This window comes from Phocoena phocoena, chromosome 11, assembly GCF_963924675.1.
Source record: "Phocoena phocoena chromosome 11, mPhoPho1.1, whole genome shotgun sequence".
Lineage (NCBI taxonomy): Eukaryota > Metazoa > Chordata > Mammalia > Artiodactyla > Phocoenidae > Phocoena > Phocoena phocoena.
In genome coordinates, this window is record NC_089229.1 from 99,297,874 (window position 1) to 99,322,647 (window position 24,774).

A 24,774-nucleotide genomic window follows, 5' to 3' on the forward strand; every position below is an offset into this window, starting at 1 on the left:
GGTCTGCAGTGATCCTGCCTAAGAAGTTGTGAAGCCCAGGTGGCGAGCGCGGTAGCCCCCTTTTGGAATCAGTGGGCTGCCGGGACCTAGGAATAGGTGGAGAAGCCAACAGGAGAAAATGAGGCTGATCCTGAAGGAACAGTGCCCCACCATTCCTGGGCCTGTCCCAGGGCAGTTGCTCTCCCTGGAATTGAGCCTGTCTTCCACTCGGCACGGCCCGGAGGCCAGCTCCTTGACCTGCTTCCCGGCCGGCCTTTGTGAGCGACTGTGGAGGCCACAGCATCTCTGCCCTTGCTTGCTTCTCAGTATCCACATTCTTAGAAGGGAGGTGGGGCAGGCCCGCCCTCCCTCTCCTTTCTCACTAAAAGTAGCTGTTCTAGGCCTTTCACCCTCTCTTGGGGCTTCTGCTCACCCTAACCACCTTCTTGCTCTGAGTTGCTAAGAACTGCTCCCCACTCCCGCCCGCTGTCCGCAGGTCTTCCTGCATGCCCGCTCCCGGCCCTGCAGCAGGATCAGCTTCCCGGCGGCTCCAGGTCCTCCCAGGCAGGGCCCCCCCCCCCCCCACCTCCCTCCCTCCCCACCAGCACCAGCACTGGAGCCCACGCGGAGACTCCTCTTCGCCTGACATCAGCAATTATGCTGAGGGCCATCAGGCTCTCAACGAGGCTATTTTTAGCGACCCCGTGTCTGCCACTGAGACATATTTTCCTGCGTGGAAATGTCCCTCCCTCCGCTGGCGCCTGCTGACCGCACCTCTCCCTGCCCCCGCTACCTGAGACCCGGCCTGGAGGGACATCACCTGCGTTTTGTGCAGCTGTGGTCTCTTAATTAAGAGGGCGCTGTTGGTTTATGCTCGGTTCTGGCGTCATACTTCTTTATTGACTCACGTACTGTTTCTCCGCAAAGCGTCTCTAGGGAAAAGGCACGCGCGCCGGCCGAGGGGCTGGGTGAGGCACAGGCAGAGCGCAGCCCCTGAAGCAGCTCCAGGCAACAGAGCTGACCGGTCCTCTGTGACCCCCTTCCCTCCCGGGAGCCTGTCCGTGATGAAGTCGGGGGCTTGGGGAAGGCGGAGCGAGCGAGCCCCTAGGATTCCCAGTCATCCTCATCCTCCTCTCCCGGGGCTGGCTGCAGGGGAGGCAGGGGTGGGATGGAGTCCGACATTCGGGCAAAGGCCCCTCCCGGCCCCTCGCCGGCCCCCGGCCCGGGTCCTTTCCCGGAGATACCTGGGAGGGCAAAGGTGGAAAGTGAGGGGGGCTGGTTTGGGGCACCAGTCCACCCGGGCTCTAGAGACTTGAAACAGTGAGAAAAAAGGATGTGGACGACCTCAGCCAAGGAGGCAGCGGCGTCCTGCTTCCTACCTTTGCGCCTCATGGCCAGCTTGTTGAAGAGATCCGACATCAGGTCTCCACCTTGGCTGGTGGCTCTCACTGCAACAGGAAAGCCATGGGGAGAAGATGAAGGGGCTGGGGTGGACCAGATCCAGCCTGCCTAACACCCTGAGGGCTCTATCAATCAGTGTCCTCTGTGCTGTCAACGCACCCGGCCCTTCCGCGGCCATGTGTCACCACAGCTCTTGGAGCTCTGGTCAGTGATCATAAGAACACAGGTAACCTCTGAGTAACAACAGTCACAGCTACCCTGTGAGACAAGGGCACAGACGAGCGGCCTCACTGGACAGATGAGGAATCTGGCCCAGAGAAATTAGGCAATTTGCTTGGGGTCACAGTGCAAAGCTCAGAAGCAGAGCTGGGACTCAAAACTCAGGACTGGACTCCCAGGGCATCGCTGCTTTAGGCCCAGGTGTGGTATTTATGTCAGCCATGGGGATTCACAGCTGACGTAATCCAGAGTCTCAGAGGCCTAGAGAAGCAGGACTTAGCCAGGTCTCCGTCCCTAAAAACATCCCAGGTCCCTGCCCGTTTCCTGGACAACTGGCAGAGTCTAAGAAGGCTCTTGCAGTTTGAGTGGCCGAGGCTCTGTCCCCTACGGGCGTAGAGAGAACAGCTCCACTGAGCAGGCTCCAGGAGCAGGAAGGAGCCCTCCCGCGCGGGTCTGGCCGCACCTTGCTTCTGCTCCTTCTGCTTCTTCTTCTCCAGCTTGCGCTCCTTGACGCTGCGCAGCTTGGCCTTGCCGATGCCCCCGGCCTGGCGGATGGACTCCAGCAGAGTGGCCCGGCCACCGGAGGGGTCAACCACTTCCTTGGGCGCTCCCTGGACTGGGGTGGGAAGGGTGCAAGGAAGAGAGGCTGCTCAGGCAGGGCCTGGCCGTGCGGCCCAGAGGCGGCTCTGGGCGGTGTCTGAGGAAGGGCTCTTCCTCGGCGAGGTGGCAGTGGTGAGGCAGCGCCTCGGGAGACTCGGGGCCTGGACGCTGCCTGCATCTGCCCGGGCTCGGCCGGTCCCTGTGCAGCCCCACCTGCTTTAGGTGCCACGCTGCACAGGTGGACCCTGGGAGTCACCAGTGTGTTGAGTGAACTTAACACAGGCGCCAACGGGATTTCTGGGCCACTTCTGGGTGCTGGAGACGGACTGGGAGATACAGGAGTAAAACTGAAACCCTACAACTTAAGGGCCACGTGGATACTTTGTCGCTGTAGTTTTCCATGTCTATTAGTTGCCCCCTTTTCCCCGCTGGTTTAAGGGGGAATGGGGGGCCCATGGCTCCCCCTGTCCAGGCTCCACAGACATGGTTTGAAACTGCTGTTATGAACCCAGTAGAACAAGAGTTTGCAATTGGAACTACTCTGAAAATCTAGCATTTATGACCACTTAACTAAGCGACAGAAAATCCTTCAGGGATCCAGAAATGAGGGGCACCCTCAGAGAAAGCAGACCCCCCCTCCCTGCCCCGCGTGCCCTATGCCGCTGCTACCTGAAGGAGATGCGCCACCGCTGTCATCCTCCCTGGCTGGCTGTCCCAGCGGGGCCACAGTCTGGGCTGGGGGCGGAGGTGGGAGAGCGCTGACCAGCAGGGCCGGAGCTGGTGGTGGCGGCGGCGGCGGCGGCGGGGGTACTGCTAGCACCCCATCTTCTAGGTGGGAAAAGCGTGAGAAGGTGCCTGTGCGAGAAAGTGGCCAAGCAGGGGTGCTCCCGCCCAAGTCCGTTCCCAGCTCTCGGCTCACCGGGCTTGAAAGGCTCAGCCACCTCCGTGTGGAAGGCAGGCAGCTCTGGAATGGGGCCAGGGGCCGACGGGGCAATGCCGGGGCCTAGATCTGCACTGTACATGAGGTCGTCAGCCACGCCTGGCAGGTCGGGCAGGTAGGACGGCACATCGATCTCAGGCACTTGGCCCAGGTCAGGCACGTAGAAGTAGTTCTCTGGGACCTGTGGGACCGGGGGATGTGGCGGGCCTCGGGCAGCCAGCGGCCTCGCGCATCCCCGCCACAGCCGGCCGGGGTGAGGGGCTCAGCAGACCCCTGGCCAGGACCACACGGCAGCACCACGTCCCCTCCCCCACCCAAGCATCATCCCTCTCCACCTGCTGCTCCAGCTGTTCTCTCTTGCTGATGGACAATGGGGCATCGAACAGCTTCTCCTCCGTCTCCGCGCCCAGCATCACATGGGTCTTTGTTACGGCACCAGCCAGGGGGTCCAGGAAGACATACTTTTTGTACCTACAGAGGAGGGGTGGAGGTCAGGAGGTCAGGCGATCCGGCATCTGTTCTAGGCCCGTGGTCTGGACCACCTTTCCTACCTCATCGGGGCCACCATTAGTTTGTACCACGGCCTCCCAGGCCTTACCAGGCAAAACCAACTGGTCAGGAGCCTCGTGGCTCCCGCGTTGCAGACTTCTGCGGCACCCAAGTCTGGTGCCCCTGGCCCCCCACTAAGCCAGGCCACCCACCCCCCGCACCGCCCCCCCGCACCGCCCTTACAGGTTCTCCGTGGTGTTGAAGAGCAGCAAGGAGCTGACAGAGCTGATGTTGCTGGGGAGACCCCCCAGCCCCTCCTCGGCTTCATCTTCAGGCTCTGGCTTGGTGCTCACACACACGGGGAAGTATTTCAGCTTCTCCTGCGGTGGGGTGACGGGAAATGACCGAGGGATGGTGGGTTTCAGCACCAGGCCAGAGTGACCTCCCCCACTGCAGTCAGAGTCCTCGGGGGACAGAACCCTGGGGTGGGCCTCAGTTCCTCCCCAGTGCCCAGGTCACCCCCGTCAGACCTGCAGGGCCTGCTCGTCCAGGGGACGGTGCTTGCTCTGGACCCTGTGGCGGGCACGTCTCTGCAGGCCAGGGTCCTGGGCCCCCGTGAAGATGGAGCTGTACTCCTGCAGGCGCTCCGGGGCAGGGTACTTGGCACTGGAGAACACCTGTGTACACGGGGAGTCTGAGCACTTCCTCAGGGGGCCTGAGAAGTTCCAGACAGCCTGGGCAGGAGGAAAGCTTGCCATGTGGCTGAAGCAGGGAGCTGGCAGCCTCAGAGGCATGGGGAGAGGGGAGGGAAGGGGATTTCTGGGACTGCCGACCAGCCAGAGGGACAGGGCCACACACGCTACCTTGATGGCTTTCTTGCTGCCCTTGATCTTCTCAATCTTGGCCTGGGCCAAGGAGACCCTCTCCCCAATGGCCTGCAGCTGGCTCCGGCTGAGCTCTACTCGCTGGGAGATCCTGCCACCGGAAGAAAAAGTCACAGGGGCTGAAGGCTGCTCCCCAAGCCTCTGCAGCCTCCTGCACCCCTTCTGCTTTTAACGGCAAACCTGCGAAGCTAGGGGCTCGGGTAAGGGCTCTTGCCTAAATTTTTGTTTGTGTTTGCGTGTGTTTGTTTTGGCAGTGCTCCAAAACAAGGCGTGCGGGATCTTAGTTCCCCGACCAGGGATCGAACCCGCATCCCCTGCAGTGGGAGCGCGGAGTCCTAACCACTGGACCGCCACGGAGGTCCTCGGGTAAGGACTCTTAAAACACAGCAATACCTGCTGTCAGGCCCGATCTTAGAACTGCCCAGGTGACCTCTACGAGGACCATCCAACCTGAAGCGTCTAGGAACAGACTGTATTAAGTTCCTTGGAGCTCTGGGTAGGGATGGGCAATCACCTTGGCCCCAAGTTGGCACCTGTACGTGCCACCTGAAGGGACGTGGTTCCTGCCTGCTGGGGTTCTCAGCCTCAGGCCCAGGTGAGCAGAGGCAGAATCGTCATGACTTACGTGGAGGAAACCAGAGCTCAGCAGGGCTGAGTGACAGGCAAGACTGGGCCTGAATTCAAGTCCTGGAGCTGTCCACAAGGAACTGCCCGGCACATAAGAGGCAGCTTTTGGTAAATCCAAGTCCCCATCGTGGTTCTCATGGTTGTGGTCGAGCTGCCTAGGGGCTGCCACTGCCCCCTCCCCGGATTACAGCGCCCTGCTACACTCCCTGAACATGCCACACACCGCCTTGTCACGTGGCCTCTGCCGTCTCCTCGGATACCCACACGGCTGGTCCCTCACTTCACTGAGCCCCTCGCCGAAGCCTCCCCGACCACGGAACCTAAAGCTGCACCTGTCACTTTCCAACCCCCAGCCGGTTCTTCCATTACACAGAGCCACCTGTCACCACACGTCTCCTGTGTACTCCTAGGCTAAGGGCTTTGTTCCCCGCTGTGTTCCCAGAGCCTGGAACAGTGCCTGGCACCTGCAGGGGTCCCTCTGCAGTTACTGAATGGCTAACACCATGTGCCCCAAAGATAAACGCACACGAGCCTCACTTGCGTTATTCAGCAACACGAGGTACTTCTCACTGCACGGGGACTCCGGCTCCCCTGCCAGGGCGTCCTGCCCCTGAGTGCTCCCCTACCTCCAGGGACACCTGCCCGTGGCGACCGTGTTCCACATCCACAGCGGTGGTCACATCTCCACGTTCACCGGGCAGGAGTGAGCACACAGCGAGGCATGAGAGACGAGGCAGAGTTGCAAGCTCAGCTCCCGGGGAACGGCCAGAGGACACAGTGAGTGGATGGCCGAGGAGTGCCGCGGTCCCTGGGGTCAGAGACCACGCGGCCAGGGAACTCTAGGATTCCTTTAACGGGTTGAAGTGAACAGTCAAGACTCTGGCCCAACCTTCTTAAACCACCCCCACCAACTTTAGAATGTTTTAGCCCCCAGAGAACACACCTGATCGGCCAGCTTCACAACCCAGGGGTCTCCACCCCTGATGAAATCTCCTTGGTTACTCCGGGCCCCTTGTGTGCAAGGGCTCGGGGATGCAGGGGCTGGCCTACGAGCAGGGACCCAAACCAGCTTAGTTTTCCTTGACAGGCTGGTCTGAGTGGGGCAGCAAGGCAGACAGAACAAGAGGCACGGTTTCCTTCCGGGAGAGACGCAGAACCAGCACCCTGTCCGAGCCCCAGCTTTCCGGCAGGGAGACCGGTCTCCCTGCTTGCACACAGGCCAGTTCCTGTGGCTCCAGGCTCAGCCCTACGCGGCCCGGGGCTGAAGCAACCTCACAGTTATGTAACCGCTCCACTCAAAGGTGCCACGGAGGGTGGGAGTGACGTCGGAACTGGAGCCAGACACAGCCGGCTCTGTCTGGGTCTTCCATCTGATTTCTCCAAGTTACAAACATCAAGCTTAACAATGGATTCTGGCAAATTTCCGGAATGGGTTATTAAATAGAGGGTCGTAAGCAATTTGAAATGGAAGAGGCGGGTCCCCGGGGCCAGCACGGTTCTAAATTCATAGCATTTCTTTTCTGACAAGGTTATTAGACTGGCAGATCAGGGGAAAACCGTAACACACAGTGCAGCTTGAGTCAGCAAGGATTCTGACGGCTTCTCACAAAATCCCGCGGACAAGATGGAGCTATGGGGGCCGGAGGAGAGCACATTTAGGAAAAATCAGAGCCAGAGAACAACAGCGCCCCAAAGGCACGGCTGAAGAATGGACTGATCTCAGCCTTGCACGAAGGTCTCTGGCAGGGCGCCGCACTCGTGCGACGTGAGCTGGGGCATCAAATGGGGAGGCCCCCAAACGGATCCTCAAAGGCCAGGAGGCCAGAAAAGATGAGACTGACAAGGAATGAATGTGAAGCTCAGCATTCGGGTTTAAAAGGCCAAGGGTACAAACACAGAGGACGGAGGTTTCGGTTACCTATGAGCTGAAAGCACGTTAAGCAACTTGGAAAGGAAGTGAGGTCTCAGAGCACACAGCTCCTGAGATCTTCCCACCTTCCTTCAATAAATAGGGAACGCCCACTCTCCTGCAGGCACTACGGAGAAAACAGAGCTCATCTACGCCAGACGCCCACCTCGTCCACAGCCGTGTCCCCTTCAAACTGGGTCCACACGTTAAGAGGACTCTGAAGTCCCTTCTAGACCACAGGGTCTGTCTGATTCACAGCTGCATCTCGAGCACCTGGGACAACGCCTGACACGTAACATCCTGGCTGAATACAAAATGACAAGCTAACGAACAACCAGAGGAGGGTGATGGTGGGAAGCTCACATCACACAAGATAACTGAAGGATGTTCTGGCTGAAGATGAGATGACTTTGAGAATATGAAAATCCCCTTCAGATATCAGAAAGATCACAAGTGCTGTCAGGCGGAAAAGCGATTAGACTTTCTGTCACCCCAGAGAGTGAGCCACATTACAGCCGGTGGGAGGAGTTACATGGAAACAGACCTCTCAGTTCTGCATAAGGAGAACTTTCTTGTAAACAGCTGCATGGCTTTGCAAAGCAATCAGATTCCAGCTGGATGCCCACCTGTCAGGGATGCTCCAGGGGAGATTCCTGTGTGGGACAGGGGGAATGGAGGATGGGATTTCCAGGGTTCTTTTCTTATCCAAGAGCCTAGGATGGCTAAGTAACGCCTTGCTTGTTGACAAAGTCCCCAGGCAGCCCAATCTCAGGCCAAGGGTGAGAAGGTTTCAATCTGTGCGTCATCTCTCCCGCCTGGCAGGCAGTGTTAGGATGGCCTGCTGGGCCACACGGGGCCTGTGATTAGCAACACCCACAACACCCACCACTAGCGGGGCTGGTGGCAAGAGGGCGACTTGTTTGCCGCTCCTTATCTAGAGCCCCTGGCTTGGTGGCTGGCTTCAGGCAGGTCAGTTTCCAGGCTCATCACTGGAGCCACGTCCCTATAGCATGTCACCAGGACACCAGCAGGGAAGGAACTGGCTCAGTCAGTCTGCTGAGAGCCTGGGACAGAGATGCATCAGATAACACATATCTGCTCTCAAGGAGATAAACAACTACAATGTCCCACAGACCTGGGGAGAGCAGCAGTGTGGCCTTCAGCCAGTCACTTAACTGATCTATGTCTCACCTTCTTCAGCTGAAAAACAGGAATTGTAACTTCTACATCGTGGAATTGCTGTAAAGGTCAAAGTGAGAGACTGGATGTCTCATGAGCTGTACAAGCCGACATGTCCCAAGAACTTGGTCAACATTTACCTTTACCACCCACAGACTAGGAGGGGTGAGGGGCTCCAGGCAGTGAAAAGTTCCAGATGAGGAAACAGCACTCTGCAAGGGAGCACCACGGGAGTGGAGCACAGAGAGCTCTTCTGGCTGGGGCCTGGGGGTGAGGTGGTCAAGGCCAATGACACACCTAGGGGGCCAGGACAGTGCCTGGGCTCCGCAGCAGGCCCCTGGCCCCTGCAGGGCTGCCACACCCTCCAATCATCACCCCAGTCAGCTGCTGTGACAGGGCCACTCCCCTGGCACTAACTGCTGCTGCTTCTCCCCTCGCCAGCCCTACCCGCCACCCCCCAGCCGGTCCCCTGAACAGCTCTTGCTTTCCCCTTTATCTTCTCCACTCGCTGGGGTAATTAAGAATGATCTGCTAATTATGCGGGCAGCTGATTGAGGCCTCCTAACCTTGGAAGGCACCAGGTGCGGGTCAGCAGGGAGAAGGGGGGGGCGGGGAGAAGGGAGGAAGAGCCCAAGAAGAGGAAGCAGGAAGTGAGGAGGAAGGGTGGGGAGGTGAAAAGGGAGGAAGGGGGGAAGAGGAGAGAAAGGAGGAGGAAAGGAAGAGGAGAGGAAGGGAAGGAGCCTTGCAAAGGCCAAGTGGCCGGGCTGGGGCCGCCGGGGAGGGCAAGCCCACACACAGTCCCAGTCTGCCCTGCCCCCACTGCTACCCCTCTGCCCTCATGGAAGTCATGTGCAGCAGGGGACATCTCTGGGCGGGTACCCTGGGGCTGGCTTCTCCCAGTTGATGATGGGCAGGTGAGGGCAGGTCTGCTAGGCAGGAGGACAAGCCAGGGAGGGGCTGCAAGGAGCAGGAGGAAGGAGCCAGCTGGGGACACCGACCTTCCACACGCTCACCTGCCTGGGGGCACAGGCTCCGGGTGGGGCTGAGGGGCTGGGCCTGCGCCTGAGCTGGGGGGAGAGGCGGGGAGCAGAGACATCAAGCATTTCTTCTCCACCCGCCGCCTCTCCTTTGCGAGAGGAGCACGTTCAAGGGGAGAGGTTCCAAGCTGGGGTCACATCCCTCAGCAAAAGCCCGTAAGAACAGAGGAGCCCCTGCTGCAGAATGGGGGGCGGGGCTTGGCACTCTCCACTCCCTGTCGTCCCCGACCCCTCCCTCCCCTTCATCCTGTTCCCAATCCGTCATCTGGTCCTGTTGTTATTCCATTTGCAGTGTCTCCTATCCGCCTCCCTACCTGCAGCCCCCCCCACCCCGCCCCCACACCCCGACCGCAGCCTCTCCCTGCCCACAGCACGGCTCCCCTGGGACGGCTGCCTGATGAACCTTCCCCAAACACTTCTGTCCCATCACTTCCGGCTCAAGAACCTATCCGGGCTCCCAAAACCCTGGGCTCAAGCTCAAAGCCCCATCCAGCTGGGCGAAACCCCACGGTCCTGACTCACACGTCCCAGCCCTCCCCTCAGCCACATCCTCTTGCCCGCTCCTTCCACCAGGGACCGTCCCCAGCGTTGCAGCGGGAGGAGGGCTCCCAAGGGCACAGACACACGGAGGGCTGACTTTCAGCCCCCTCCTGCAGCGAAGGAGTGGACCGTTGGGACAGGCGACACTCAGGTACTCAGGGCCCCGCGGCCCGGGGCGCACCGCCCTCCAGTCAGGCCTCAAGCTTTTGGCACTCATTACGGGCCCCAGCGAAGGGCCCTCAGGCGGCGTTCCCCACCCGGCCTCGCCAGAACCCTTCCGCGTGGCCCCATTCGCACCCCTCCTTCAGGAGGCCTTCCCTGACCTGGGGGAGCAGGCGCTGGTTTTCCTCTCTAGCATCTGCTCCCTCCTCGTTCCGTAACAGCCTGCTTCCTATGGGGGCGCCATCGCTCCCACAGCCTCGGTCCCGCACTTTGGGTGGGGCTAAACCCAGGGCCTGGGGATAAGGCATGTGACCGAGGTCTGAGCCAGCTGCTGTGTCACCCTCCCCGCCGGCCCGGCCCCAGCCACTGGCTCTGGGATGGCCAGGAGAACCAGGCCAGGCCAGTGGGAGGGCGGGACTTCCGAGGGAACTGCTGCAGAGGAAGACATTCCTTCCTGCTGGACCTGGGCCTGAGTATGAACGCTGGGCCCACTGGTTACCTTGCAAGAGCGAGGCCTGTCTGGGAATGGGGCCAACCCAGAAGTAGCGGGCAGGGATGGGATGAGAGCAAAACCAGGCCCTGATGACAGCATTTAGCCCCGCAGCTCCAAAGGCTGCTCTATGCACGGGTTACTTCTGCTTATTGGTCTGGGGAGTCTGACTGATAAATGTGCTGCCAGTTCTTGTCTCTCTCGCCTCTAGGCCCCTAGGAGCTCACACAGTTCATGCTACGCGGCTCAGAATCAGCTCTGATGACTGTTTTCCCATCCTAGACGACGACGTCCCTGAGGACGGGAACCCCATGCCACACACCACTAGTATCCCTCTGACCTGAATGCTGGGCACGTGGTGGGGGGTCAATGGGGGGACCTGGAACCCAGCGGTGAGGGAAGCGTGGATGCAGGTACCAGGCTCCTGGGAGCATCCTACCATCCCTGGGCCACGCCGAGCCTATGTTCAACCAACTCGCCACTCCCTCCCCACGAGACGGCCTTCCTGCCCTCTGCTCACCCCATCCAGGGTCAGAGGAACGTGAAAATGTCCACTGGTGCCAAACACCAGGAAGGGAAAGGAAAGTATGCTAAAAATCCAATGCTCCCCTTACAGAAAGGCAAGCACGCAGTCACAATCTTGGTGAGGAAACACCAATATTTCTGATGGATTGTTTCTAGCATCCGTTTCAATCACGAGGTATGGGGTGGCCATAACCTGGGACCAATGGCTCTTAAAGGCCTGTGTCCTCTGGCTTACGTGTTCCTTGGGCATATTTAGCACAAAAATTAGCATAGAAGGGGCACCTAACACTTCCTATAACTACTGATAGCAGGTTAACAGAGGGCCAGAATAGGCAGCAAATGAGCAGAGATGACGTCACCAGGTAAGAGGAAGGAACATGTCCTGAATGCTTACTATATGCCGGCACTTCAATTCCTTGGCATGTTCCAATTCATTTCATCTTAACAGTCCTCTGAGGAAGGTACCATTATTACTGCCAGTTTATGGATGGGAACACTGAGACTCAGCGAGGTTAAGTAACTTGCCCGAGGTTACAGAGCAAGCAAATGGGGAGGCCAGACTGGAGCCCAGGAAGTCTGCTCCAGAGTCAACCCCCTTAACTACTTCGGGGCACCGCCCTCGGGTACATTTACATCCGGGATAGGCGTGAGGCAGGCAGGTGCATTAGTGGGCAGCCCAGAGGCAAAAGAGTCAGGTGGATCTAATGTCTGGACTGTGTCCAGCTACAGACAGTGACTCCACTGTCTGCCCCCATCGGGGAAGGCTTCTGGAAGAGGTGGAATTCCAGTTGGTGGGGGAGGAGACTGCATGCCGCAGCGTCGGAGTTCCTGGTCTGGGGTACAAGCAGGGGACGGTGTGGGAGACCTGACCAGCAGAGGGACCTGAGTCAGGCAGTCAAATACTCCAGCCTTCAGGGGGCACGGTGTGGGCACCCAGGAAGGAGAAGCTCTATGCCCCTCTCAGCTTGCTCATGGCCAGAGAAAGATAGGACCCGTACAGGACAAAGGGCTGAACGAGTGAGTACACTCAGGCCAGCGGTGGCACACAGTCAACGTGATGCAAATATTAGTTGTTACAAAAATATTAAAAATAGGTTTTGCCACCATTTTAATTAACTAACATGCAATTAATCAATTAGAGTCTGTCTCTGCTGCTGGAGTATATCCTCTGGCTGGGCAGAGATGCTGCCTTAGTCGTTGCTGCAACTAAAGAGAGTAGCACAGAGCCCTGCACACAAGAAGTGTTGGGCGAATATTCGCTGACTGTGGGAATAAGCGAAGGAACAGGGCCCCCCAGTGCGGGGAAGAGCATGAGCTGGGAGAGCTGTACCACCACTGGGTGGATGCACAAGGAACCCAGGGGCTAAGAGGGACAGGAGGTAGTGAGCTCTTATGATAAAATTCGAAGCTGGGCACCCAGCTTGGCCCCTTGGGCACAAGAAAGCCAGCTGGGTCCCCCTCAGGACCAAGAATCACCAAAAGGGGTGCTCTGAGAGGGTGCATTCTGAGATTGGAGAGATGACTGCCCAGGGCGGGGAGCAGCCCCCGATCAGGTGAGGGTGGCAGCAGCACCCACCTGCTGAAGATGTCTCCGGAGACCTTCTGTAGGTGCTGCAGGGCATCCGCCACCTGCTGGATGGCCTCCTCTCGCCGCAGGTCTGGCTGTATGAGGGGCACCGCGTAGGTCTGATCGGCCAACGGACTCTGAGTCCCCGTGGGGGTCATGGTGCCTGGGGGTGGGAACTGAGCATCAGGACTACCCGCACACCCACCTGCCACGGGGCGAGGTGATGGGCGCACAGCCCCCCGCCCAGCAGTCTGCACGGGGTGGGGCTGGGGGACACAGCACTGGGTGGGAGGCTGGGCGCTCACAGGAGCTGGTGTTCTGCTGAAGCTTGTTGGGTGAACGAGGGAGGGAAGTTGCTAAGGGCCAGAGACTGACATGAAGCATTCAGAGGAGGTGCAATGCTGACTGGCTGCTGGGAGGCACTTGGAACCCAGCTAGGCACCCCTTCCCCACCTCATCTCACTTCAACCTCCAAAGCCTAGATGAATTAAGAAAGAAACCCTGGCTGCAGAGTGAAAAAGAGGGAAGGGTTTGGGGGGAAAGTTGCCTGTGTCAACTCCCAAACGGTACCCGGGTCTGGGAAAGCACAGACAACGTGGACTCGAGCGTCCTGCTCCCGAGACAGGACAGGCAGTGGCTGGAGACTCCAGGGTTAAGGATGTCCGGGCTCTGCTCTCCCAGGCCAGAGCTAAGGGGGGCCAGGAAGAAGGAGGGGCACATGGGGGCAGGGGACAGGAAGGAAAAACACTCCTTCGAACTGCAAGAGGGGGGCAGTCAGTCTATTTATACTGGGTTTAATTAACTCCGCTCCCTGGTGCCACCAAAGCAGCAATCACACTGCAGACGGCACTGATTTGATTGGCGAGAGGTATCGGGCAGAATATTAAGGCACCAAGCCCCTATAAATAGGCCTAATCGCAGCCCCTCGGTAGAAGAGTGAGGAAGACACTAAGCAGGCCTGGCACTGTGCCCCAGACCTGCTCTTCTAGGCACTACGCTGGGGTCCCTGGTCGCAACAGAGGTGTGGGTGGGGCTGGGTAAGTGTGGCATGGAGGGTTTAGGAGGCTTCATTTGAGTTTCAAGTGCTGTGTGACCTGGGGTAAGTTGTTTGCCTTCTCTGAATCTCTGATTCTTTCCATTTCTCATCCTACAGACTGAGAATGGCACTGCCCTCTGAGAAGTGGTTATTCTCAATGTTTCATGCCAATCTCCTCAGCAAGCTGGAGCTTATCCTCTGTTGGCCTCCCCTGCCCTTCCTTCCACCCAACTTGTTCTTGCCTACCCTTCCTAGGCCAGCACTTCTCCTGGTCCGAGATGACCATTCTGCTCTCCAAGTTTTTCTCCAGCAGTGAGCTCCTCAGCTTCCTAGACCTGAACCTGCAGAGAATCCTCATCAGGGCCCAGGAGTAACTCACCTCCCCACTTCTCTTCCCACCTATCAAATGACCAAAGTGGAGCCAGCTGATGCCAAATCACCTGAGGAACCTGACCCTCTGGGAACTCGCATGCCTTTCAAAAATCCCACCCCCATCCCTCTTTGCATTTACACTGATGCAAATCTGCCTGGAGTCCTAACTTAGCTCTGTACCTCAGGGAGTAAAAGGCAGAAAGAAGGTACTTTCTGGGCTCATCTCGTGACGTGTTCCTCACGGTCAGTCACCACACCCTGTGTGCGTGTCCATGCACGACGGGGCAGAACAGGCACAAAGCTCCTAAGCGAGGAAGGAGCAGGTCTGTTCAGGAATTAGGAAACACTACAGCTTCGTTTAGCACTTTACTCCTGTCTGCTGACCAGTGCTCGTCGACTGTCAGGTGCTGGCCATGATCGCAACAAAGATGGAAGAGGACGCTACACTAGCTGTGAAGACAGCCTGGCAAACAATTAAACAGCAGGTGCTAAGTGCTCTAATCCAGCCACGAATCCGGTGCTAGGGGACATCGAGGAAGGAGTGAGTGACAAACCCCTTCTGGGGTCAGGGGAGTCAGGAATAGCTCTTAGCAGAAGCTGTACCTCCCTGCCAGACCCAGGGAGACAGGGCAGGGCGAGCACCCCAGGCAGAAAGGACAATTGAACAAAGGTGTGAAGGGGAAGGGCAAGTGGTTTGGGCAATGAGGATGAAACCATCCTTGGCTAAGTAACAACAAAAAAAAAGAGGCCAGACCGTGAAAAACACTGAATACCACGGCAAGGAGTGTGGACTCGAGCCTGCAGGCCCGGAATGAAAACCTCAGACCTGTCGTCCAATACAGGAGCCACTGGCTACGTGGGCTATCGAGCACCTGAAATGTAGTGTACGTGTAAAATATACACCAAATTTCAAACTTCCTAGTAAAAAAGGAATGTAAAGTATCTCACTAAGATTTTAAATATTGATTACATGTTGAAATGACCATATTTTAAATACAGTGGGCTAAATAAAACACATCACTAAGTTAATTTCGCCGTCTCCTTTTACTTTTAAAGTCACATATGTGGCTCGCATAATATTTCTATGGGACGGCGCTACCTTAGAGAATCTGGTAAAAACTGTGGATTCCCCCAGAAAAATGAACATAGAGCAAACCCGCTCTCACAATGCTGTTGATAAATTTCGAAGTGCTCGGGATCCCTCCCGCGACCCACGTCCGACACCCAGCTCGGAGGCAGGCAACGGGGACCCAAGCAGGGTTAAAGCGGTGTGGGGTCATCCAGGGGCCGGGAGGGGTGGCCGCAAACGGAGGGTCTGAGCATCCACTGCAGCTCGTTCCGAGAGCCGGGCCCTCCCCGCGAACCGACAGGGGCGGGGGGCGCCGACCCTCCTACTGAGGCCCAGGCCGGCCCCGCGGGTCGGCCAGCCAGCCGGCGGCCGAGGCGGAAGTCACCGGGCCCGGGCCTCCCGCCTCGGCTCCCGGCCCGGCGGCGTCCCCCGGAGCCGCTCCCGCCTCCTTCCGTCCCCTCCGCGACCGGCCCCACCCCCGCCCCGCGCGTCCCGGCCAGGCCCGCGCCCTCACCTGCGCGACGCCCGCCGCTTCCGCTCCGCCGGCCGGGCCCCGCCGCCGCCCGCTCCGCCTCCCCGGCGCTCCCGGCCCCGAGCTCTGGCCCCGCCTCCAGCCGCCAGTTCCGCTCGCTCGGCGCCGCGGCTCTGGGGCCCTAGCCGCCCGCGCCTCGATCCCTCAGGCCTCAGCTCGCCGCCAGCCCCTCAGCGGCTCCTCGCCCCGCCACCGAGCACGACCCCGGCGCCCTCTGCCCCTTCTCCCCGCGCAGCCCCGCCCCTCCTCGCGCAGCCCCGCCCCTCCCCGCGCAGCCCCTCCCCTCCCTCCGCGCCCCCTCCACCCACAGGCTCGGAGGCGTACTTGACTGACTGCCCCTTCTCTTTCAGCCCGGGTTTTCTGGGATTGGGATCTGCGGGCCGAGCTCCCCGCAGGGTCCGCCCGGTGCCCGCCCCGCCTTAAAAAGTATAAATAAATGCCGGACACAGAAGGACAAAAGCTGTACGAGTCCACGCTGTGCGAGGTGTTCAGAGCCGTCAGATCCTAAGAGAGCCAGAACGGCGGTTACGGAGGGGGCGTTATTGTTTAGCGGGTACAGAGCTCGTGACGGTTTTCTCCTGGACCACACTTTAGTCGGGCTCCTTTGAATCCTCTTCCAACTAGGCCTCCACTTGCGTCGCCCAGTTTTAGCGAGGATCCTGTTACTCGTTTTAGCCAGAACCTCCCCCCACCCCCCACCCCCGCCCTCTTATCTGACCAAATGCCTCCCTCCCCCGTCCCCAGGTGATGTCCCATCCCTCACCTGACTGCCTGCAGCAAGAATCCTAGCCAAGAATTACCCAACCCTCTTAGTAATTTTCCATCCCCCCCAATCCGGCTCCTTGGCTAAAAGTCCCCACTTGTCCACGCTGTATTTGGAATTGACCCCTGTTCTGTACTGACCTCTCTTTTCCCCTGTTGCAAAGTCCTGAATAAAATCTGCTTTTACCCCTTTAATGACTGTGCGGCTCTGGTTTTCTTTGACCTGTCAGTTTGTGATGATGACAAAGTTCTGGAGATTGGTAGCGGTGATGGTTGCACCACGATGTGAATGTACGTAATGCCACTTAACTGTACATTTAGAAGTGGTCAAAATGGTAAATTTTATGTTACGTTTTTGTTACGCCAAGAAAAAAAAAGCTCAATGGTTTTTAAAAAGACTTTTAAAAAGTTAAATATGTAAAGCAAGAATCTGTCCAGAGACCCTGTGATAGTACTTTGTGAGGGCCGCTGGCCTGCCTCAAAACTCTTGGCCCCTCTCTTTTAGGGTTGCCGGATAAAAATACAGGACACCAAGGTCATTTGAATTTCAGATGAAAAAAAAAACAAATAGTTTTCTATTTTTTTTAGTATAAGTATGTCCCAAACGAAGTATGGGACACATTTACACTAAAAAAATCATTCCTCGTTTATTGGAAATTCAGAATTGTTTATATTTTTATTTGCTAAATCTGGCAACCCTACTCTCTTCCTAATACTCTCCGAATTTTGTCCTCCTTCCCTGCCCGACTTCTGCGTCCGTCCCTGGGAGAGAGTTAGGTTAATTGTCTCTTTTGATGAGAACACCCCAATGACTTGCAGGCTGTAGCACATGGTTCCCACCAATGATGGGTAAGAGATGGGTTTGCACATGTATTACAGACTGAATGCGTCCCCCCGCCCCAAATTAATACGTTAACACCCTAACCCCCAGTGTGACGGTATTTGGGCCAGGGTCTTTGGGAGGTAATTAGGGTTAGATGAAGTCATGAGGGTGGGGTACCCACGATGGGATTACAGCCCTTATGAGAAAGGCTACTCTCTTTCCACTACTAAGGACACAGGGAAAAGGCAGCCATCACAAACCAGGAAGAGAGCTCTCTCCAGGAACCAAATCAGCCGGCACCTTAATCTTGGACTTTCCGGCCTCCAGAACCGTGAAAAATAAATTTATGCTGTTTAAGCCACTCTACGGTGTTTTGTTTCTGACTAATACAACCTGCAAGCTCATTTCCCCCTCACTCCACCTGAGCAATGACTAAGCAGCTTAAGGTATCTGGACAGAAAGCTCGCAGGCTTGGGGCTCCGCCCCTCGTCCTCTGTGCGACCTTGGGCAAGTCATCCGATGGGGCCTCAGCTGCCCCATTTATAAACTGCAGTTAAGAGTGCTGGCCCTGCCTCCTTTAGAGAGCTGCAGATAAAGGGCATCTAAGTGCTCTGTGATCTGTAAAGTGTACTCGAACACAAAAGGCTCCAGGATGTCTGTCTGTACATAGACACGTGCCCACATGCCCCACATCACACATCCAACCTGGCTGTGTTTTCTCACAAAAGTGCGGCAAGACAGCACCCCCAGTCCAGAGCAGCCAGTTCACCCTCCAGACCGTTCACCCACACTTCATCAAAGATCTCTACCAAATCTGCTGGTGACAGGCTCATCCCAGACTTAATTTTAAAGATTTCCTGGGACTTCCCTGGTGGTGCAGTGGATAAGACTCTCCGCTCCCAATGCAGGGGACCCGGGTTCCATCCCTGGTCAGGGAACTAGATCCCACAAGCATGCCGCAACTAAGAGTTCTCATGCCACAACTAAGGAGCCCGCCTGCTGCAACTAAGACCCAGTGCAACCTAATTAATTAATTAATTAAAAAAATAATAAAATAAATATTTCCTAGGAGCTGGACTGCAGAGACATTTAACCTCAGCCACTCGAGCTACAGAGGGAACCTTTGACCTCAGTCTGGATAAAGAAAAGCTAAGTGTCATCTTAACATGTGGACACCGGGGCCCCACCTGCCTCTGCTAGCCCAGCATGTGATGCTATTTATATGAAACATCCAGAAAAGGAAAATCCACAGAGAATGCAGATTGGTGGTTTCCAAGAGCTGAGGGAAAGGGATAATGCGAAATGACTGCTTCACGGGTATAAGGTTTAATTTTTAAACTTTTGGCCACACTGCACAGCATGCGGGGATCTTAGTTCCCTGATCAGCGATCGAACCCGTGCCCCATGCAGTGGAAGCACGAGGTCTTAACCACTGGACCGCCAGGGAAGTCCCGGGTATAAGGTTTTCTTTGGGGGGTGATGAAAGGTTTTGGAGCTACACAGAAAGAGCGGCTGCACGACACTGTGAATGCACCAAATGCCACTGAATTGTTCACTTTAAAACAGTTTTATGTGGCTTTGACCTCACTGTACAAAACGAAACAGAAGGACGATGCTGGGGCATAAGAAGCGCTAAGTACTAGTTGTGGTTATCCTGCATTCCCCGACCTCACCCACGCGAGGGCTGAGCCTGCGTCTTGTACTTCTGCACTCTCCTTGGTGTGGAGCTTGCGCTGGAAGGGGCAGGGAGGCCACTGGCCGAGGGCCTCTTCTGTGTGTCCCCTAGGGATTCCTTTTTCTTTTCTTCAGAAGAAAGATGAGGAAGCCACACATTGTCCCTTGTCACTGTTCTCTCAGCACACGTTTATTGAGTGTTTGCTTTGTGTCTTCAGACAAGTCAGAGAAACAGCCCCTTGAGTGCATGATGGCCAGCGTGTGATGGAGTTTTGAGAGCAGCAGAGTGGGAGCAGGCGCTGGGGAGCAGGGGCAGGGGCCCGCGCGTTCAAGTGTGCCAAACAGGAACTTCACTGCAGGGCTCTAAGCCTTAGGAGTTTCATTTTCCATATATGGACCACACCGTCTTTATCCAGTCCTCTGTTGATGGATGCTTAGGTGGCTTCCATGTCCTGGCTCTTGTAAATAGTGCTGCAAGGAACATTGGGGTGCATGTATCTTTTTGAATTATGGCTTTCTCCATGTATATGGAATATTACTCAGCCATAAAAAGGAATGAAATTGTGCCATTTGCAGAGCCGTGGATGGACCTAGAGACTGTCATACAGAATGAAGTAAGTTAGAAAGAGAAAAACAAATATCATATAATATTGCTCATATGTGGAATCTAGAAAAATGGTACAGATGAACTTATTTGCAAAGCAGAAATAGAGACACAGATGTAGAGAACAAACTTATGGATACCAAGGGGGGAAGCAGGGGTATGACGAATTGGGAGATTGGGATTGACATATATACACTACTATGTATAAAATAACTAATGAGGACCTACTGTACAGCACAGAGAACTCTACTCAGTGCTCTGTGGTGACCTAAATGGGAAGGAAATCCAGAAAAGAGGGGATATATGTATACGTATAACTGATTCACTTTGCTGTACAGTAGAAACTAACATTGTAAAGCAACTATACTCCAATAAAAAGTAATTTTAAAAATTAAAAAAAAAAAGTTTCATTTTCCACGTTACAAGAGAACTGGAGGTAAGCGGAACGGGGCTGATCCGTGGTGGCTTTAGGAACCTAGACTCTTCTTTCTACTGTGCCTTAGCATGTGGCTTTCATCCTTATGCTTGTAATATGTGTGCTCCATTCTGTACACTGCATCTGACTTCCAGGTGGGAAGAAAGGAAGGACAAAGCAAAATGGTAAAATGCAGATGTGGGCCCAATCTACTTTTTTTTTTTTTTTGCAGTACACAGGCCTCTCACTGCTGTGGCCTCTCCCGTTGCGGAGCACAGGCTCTGGACGCGCAGGCTCAGCGGCCATGGCCCACTGGCCCAGCTGCTCCATGGCATGTGGGATCTTCCCGGACCAGGGCACAAACCCGTGTCCCCTGCATCGGCAGGCTGACTCTCAACCACTGCGCCACCAGGGAAGCCCCCAATCTACTTCTTTTTAGGAAAGATTCCCTAACAATCTCCATCCAGCAACTTCTTCTTACATCTTATTGGCCAGGACTGGACCACGTGACTGCAGCCAGGTACAGAGGAGTCTTGGGACGTAAGTATTGTAACTGGGGATACTACTTCCCTGAACAAAATAGGGATTCTATTAGGAAGGAGAGGATAGAAGGAGGGTAGTCAACTGTGCAGTGTCTGCTGGAGACACCCAACCTTTGTTCAAGTTTGCTCAGAGAAGGATTTCTGAAGGATGCAATGCCAGAGATGAAGCTTAAAGGATGGGCAGGAGTTACCCCAGGGAAGGAGGGTGGGGTTATAGGCATTCCATGAACACAAGACAGCAGGAGTCTATTCATTAAGGTAAGGCTAGCTGCTGCAACAAACTGAAAACAGTTCCATCACTTCTCACTAATGGAACACCCAAGTCCGTGGACGGCTTTCCTTCATGCTTTAACTCAGGCACCTGAGTTCTTTCCACCTATGGCTCTGCCGCCTTCACCATGAGGCTTCTGGGGTTGGGAAGGGAAAGAACATGAAGAGCATGTGGGAGTTTTGATGCAACAGGCCTGGCAGCAGCATGGATTACTCTTGTGCCTCTTCCACTGGCAAGACCTTGTTCAAATGGCCACATCTAAGTGCAGGGGAGGCTGGGAAATACAGTCTATGCATAGATGAGCCAGTTTCTGCTACAGTGATCAGGAGGTGAGAAAATGTGCAGCTGGTGTGGAGTGGGACGTGACACAAGGCCATAAGCAGTTTGGTGTCGCTGAAGTTCAAGGCAGAGGGGAGGTGGGGATGAGATTAGAGAAGTAGTAGGAACCAGACCACAATACCGGGTACCGTTTCTGGAGCTCCTGCTCTGTGCCGGGCAATGCACCTAGTACTTTTCATCTATAGTCTCAGTTATGATAGGGTGTCTGACCTGTGGAGAAGAGGTGGGAGATCTCCTGTGTATATTTGCTTTGTATAACAATCCTATTTCCTAACGAGTATATAGAGTTTCACTGTGTGCAAAGCACATGTATGCATACGATATTTATAAGAATTTGGTGAGGAAAGTAGTCCCGTCATTCCTATGTACACTGGGGGGAAAATGAGGCTTTGAGAGGTTTAAGAACTTGTCCCAAGTTCAGCCAGGTCCACCTGTTAATAAACACTCTCACTCATTCTATTATATCACCTCCCAAAGAGGGTCTCATGTGTCATAGTAGGGAGTTGGGACTTGAGCCTGAAGTCTAATGGCCGATGGGCTCGGAAGAAGCCATCCCTTTCTGATGCTAAAATTGGACTCCCTCAGATTTCCTCAGACTTACCTGTCGTCGGTGGCATCGGCGGGGGCGGGGAGGGCGCGGGGGTGGGGTGGGGCAGGAAGGACTCGTGAAACCAGGAACTCGTCCTTCCTGGGGCAGCACCTGGCTCTCCCAGCTGAGGAAGTTCTCCGTTTTCAGAGGGAAGGGGGCAGGGAGAGTCCATGCCTCCCTGAGTCCAAAATGACCCACCTGCGGACCTTACGGCTCTCCTGCCACCCCCAATCCCAGCCTCCTGTGCAGCCTCGAAGGACCAGGGCTGGGAACAGAGGGTGGGGCGCAGGCAGGGCCAACAGTAACACAGTACTTTCGGAGGACCACAAACGTATTTTCATTAAAATCAGAAGAAAAGTGACCTTCAGATGGAAGAAGATATCTTAATATAGTCATCTGTGTACCAACATAGAAAATATGATTTTTAATATTTTTTATGGAGGAAGGTCCCCGCGAAGTCAAAAGGACCCACCTAGTCTATGAAAGTTGTCATGAGGTTGGGGTGTGTGTGTGTGTGTGTGTGTGTGTGTGTGTGTGTGTGTTTCAAGGCAGAGACTGAGGGCCTAGGGCTTCGGGCTCTGACTCTCCAGCTCGTAGCCTGGCAGGCTGCCTGCCTCTTCCTGCTAAACTCCACACGCCAGGATGTGCTCTAAGGAACCTGGAACCCACAGTCTGGGGCTCACCACCCTGCGTGGATCTGCGTTTCAGGAGCCGCACCCCCTTCCTGGCACGGTGTCCACCGCTCTGAAATCCCACCGTGTGGGAGCTGGACACAGGGCAGCAGGACTAATCCTTGAAATAACTCAGGGAGGATTATCCCAGCCTCTCAGCAGCAGCGAGGCGGGGTTGGTTCCCAGGGAGGGGGAGGCCAGAAAAGGGGGGCTGCCCACAGTGGGAAGACGGGGAAAGGTGAATGCCCAGCAGAGAGGCTTCCAGACTGGACCAGGCAAGATGGGGTCCTAAGGGGCGGGGCTCAATCTCAGAGGTGGGATTATGCAAATCAATTCCAGCCAGAGATCTGAAGCTTGAAAAAACCCAGACTGGGGGAAAGAATTTAATTTATAAAAATTTTAAAGTAAGAAATATAAAATAATCCCTTAAGGTGCTTATTTCACAACCAAATCGTTCCAACACAATGAACCATATGTAAAATGTACCTCCCCCCAGCCCCTCACCTACACCCCGAGGAGCCCCTCTTCTCTCCACCATCCTGCCACCCAGGCTTGGGTGCTTTTCCCGTCCTCCTTTCCGTCTCACTGACCCAGCAAATTCTGAAAGCCCCACCTCCTCCAGGGGGTGACTGGAGGACAAGGCCCGATTTCCTGGGTCCCCAATCTGTGGGGGGAATATGTCTCCAGATCCTGAATTTGCCTATGCAAATTGGCTTTCTGATACGCTGATGTCTATACGTGGAGGCTTAATCTTGGTAGGAGGACCAGGTAGGTGAAAGTGTGCCAGGGGACCAGGGACGCGTATGAGTCGTGGGTGGCTCCCACAGGCTGGGGTGTGGGTAGGAAGGGGAGCCCCTTTTGAATGGAGATGTGCGCATAGAGGGTCTGGGTAAGTCTGGGTGACTGGAGAGAGCCCGAAGTGGGTGCCGGACCTGGGGCCCAGACAGCAGAGGCTTACACTCTGGTAGCCGCTAGTCACAGGTGAGTGTCCGAGCGCTGGAAATGCAGCTTCTGTGTGTGCAACTGGGGAACCGAACTAGTAATGTGCTTAATTTTCACTAAAAATTTAGAAGTTGTTACTCTCTCCATTTAGTTATTGGAAAACATAAGTATTGGTGAGATAATTTGAGTATGTGAACTTACTTTTCAATGTGAACGTTGTGAAATCTGAACACAGGCCACATATATCCGACAAAAATTTAGCATCCAAATTGAAATGTGGTGTAAGTGTAAAACTACGCAGGACTTAGTGCAAAAAAAATTTTTTTTCAAGGATCTCAGTAATTTTGTACATGATCACATGTTGAAATGATAATATTTTAGATACAAGTTAAATAAATATATTATTGAAATTAATTTCACTTTTTAAAAACTTGTTTAAGTTTAAAAAAAGTTTTTTTATTGGAGTCGAGTTGATTTACAATATTGTGTTAGTTTCAGGTGTACAGCAAAGTGAATCAGTTATACATATATCCACTCTTTTAGATTCTTTTCCCATAGAGGCCAAAAAATATGGAACGCTTCACAAATTTGCATGGCCTCCTTGTGCAGGGGTCACGCTCATCTTCTCTGTATCGTTCCAATTTTAGTATACGTGCTGCAGAAGCAAAAGCACTTTTTTTTTTACTTAAAAAAATACGGTTACTAGAAATTTAAAAATCATGCACGTTGCTCACACTGTATTTCTGTTGGACAACTCTTCTCTAGAGGGAAAGGCTAAGAGAGACCTAACCGGCTTCAGGTGGCAAGGCAGGGTGGAAGGCTCTCTGGGGCAGGGCCAAAGGTAGCTTGATGCCGGGGTGGAGGTTGGGGGTAGGAAGGGAGTGGGGGCTGGAAGAGGGCAGAGACAACTCGACCTGGCCATGTTGAGAATGTGTTTCACGGGGCCGGCCGTGTCTGCTGTGTGTCTCATAAGGCTCAGGTGTCCCTGTGCCCCTCCGTACCCTCTGTGCCCTTCTCCCCCGTCTTCCTTAGGTGCTGGCAGAGTGGGTCTCACCTCCAGCGGTATAACCATCACTGGACCGGAAGCTTCTCCAGCACACAGATCGTGTCTTATTTCTCTTTGTAGTCTCAGTCTCAACATCATGTATAAATAAACTTAGCAAGTTTTGCCGACAGAGGGACTGGCAGTCCAAATGCTGTTTGCTTTAGTGGGCTGACACGCGTGTGTTGGGACAGGCCCCCTGAGGGGCAGGATGTGAAGGGGAGCAGCTACAGCCTGCTGGGGGAGGGGAGTCCTCATCCCCTCATCCCTGGGGAAGTGCAGGGGGTGTCCCTCGGAAATGGACAGGAGCCTTGTCTGTGTCAGTTCCTGCAGCATTGTCTGTGTCGATCCTGGGTCTAACGAAGACGCAACGCAGCCAAAAATGAAATAAATAAATAATTAAAACAAGCCAAAACAAAACCTAAGCAGGGGACACCCAACATTGGCTCAGTGAATTTCAGAACCTCTATGGACCAGCGATTCCTCTGTACCTCTCCTGTTACCCTCCCCTGTTACTTTTTGAGCAGAAATGTCTGTAGCTGT

The 24,774-nt window shown here is 55.1% G+C and overlaps 1 protein-coding gene and 1 non-coding gene across 2 annotated transcripts; both read right to left on the minus strand.

The window, feature by feature from the left end:
• Positions 1 to 1,083: 1,083 nt before the first annotated feature.
• WASHC1 (WASH complex subunit 1) lies at positions 1,084 to 12,706 on the minus strand. Its single transcript, XM_065887441.1, has 10 exons — positions 12,558 to 12,706; positions 4,492 to 4,603; positions 4,159 to 4,305; positions 3,872 to 4,008; positions 3,475 to 3,610; positions 3,119 to 3,320; positions 2,869 to 3,033; positions 2,063 to 2,245; positions 1,359 to 1,427; positions 1,084 to 1,223 (listed from the first exon to the last, which is right to left on the minus strand). Exons 1-10 carry the CDS (start codon positions 12,704 to 12,706, stop codon positions 1,084 to 1,086), a joined length of 1,440 nt encoding a protein of 479 aa, XP_065743513.1.
• Positions 12,707 to 23,753: 11,047 nt separating this feature from the next.
• On the minus strand, positions 23,754 to 23,862 carry LOC136131703 (U6 spliceosomal RNA). Its single transcript, XR_010656430.1, has one exon. It is a non-coding gene; the product is annotated as a U6 spliceosomal RNA (small nuclear RNA).
• Between the last annotated feature and the right edge of the window lie 912 nt (positions 23,863 to 24,774).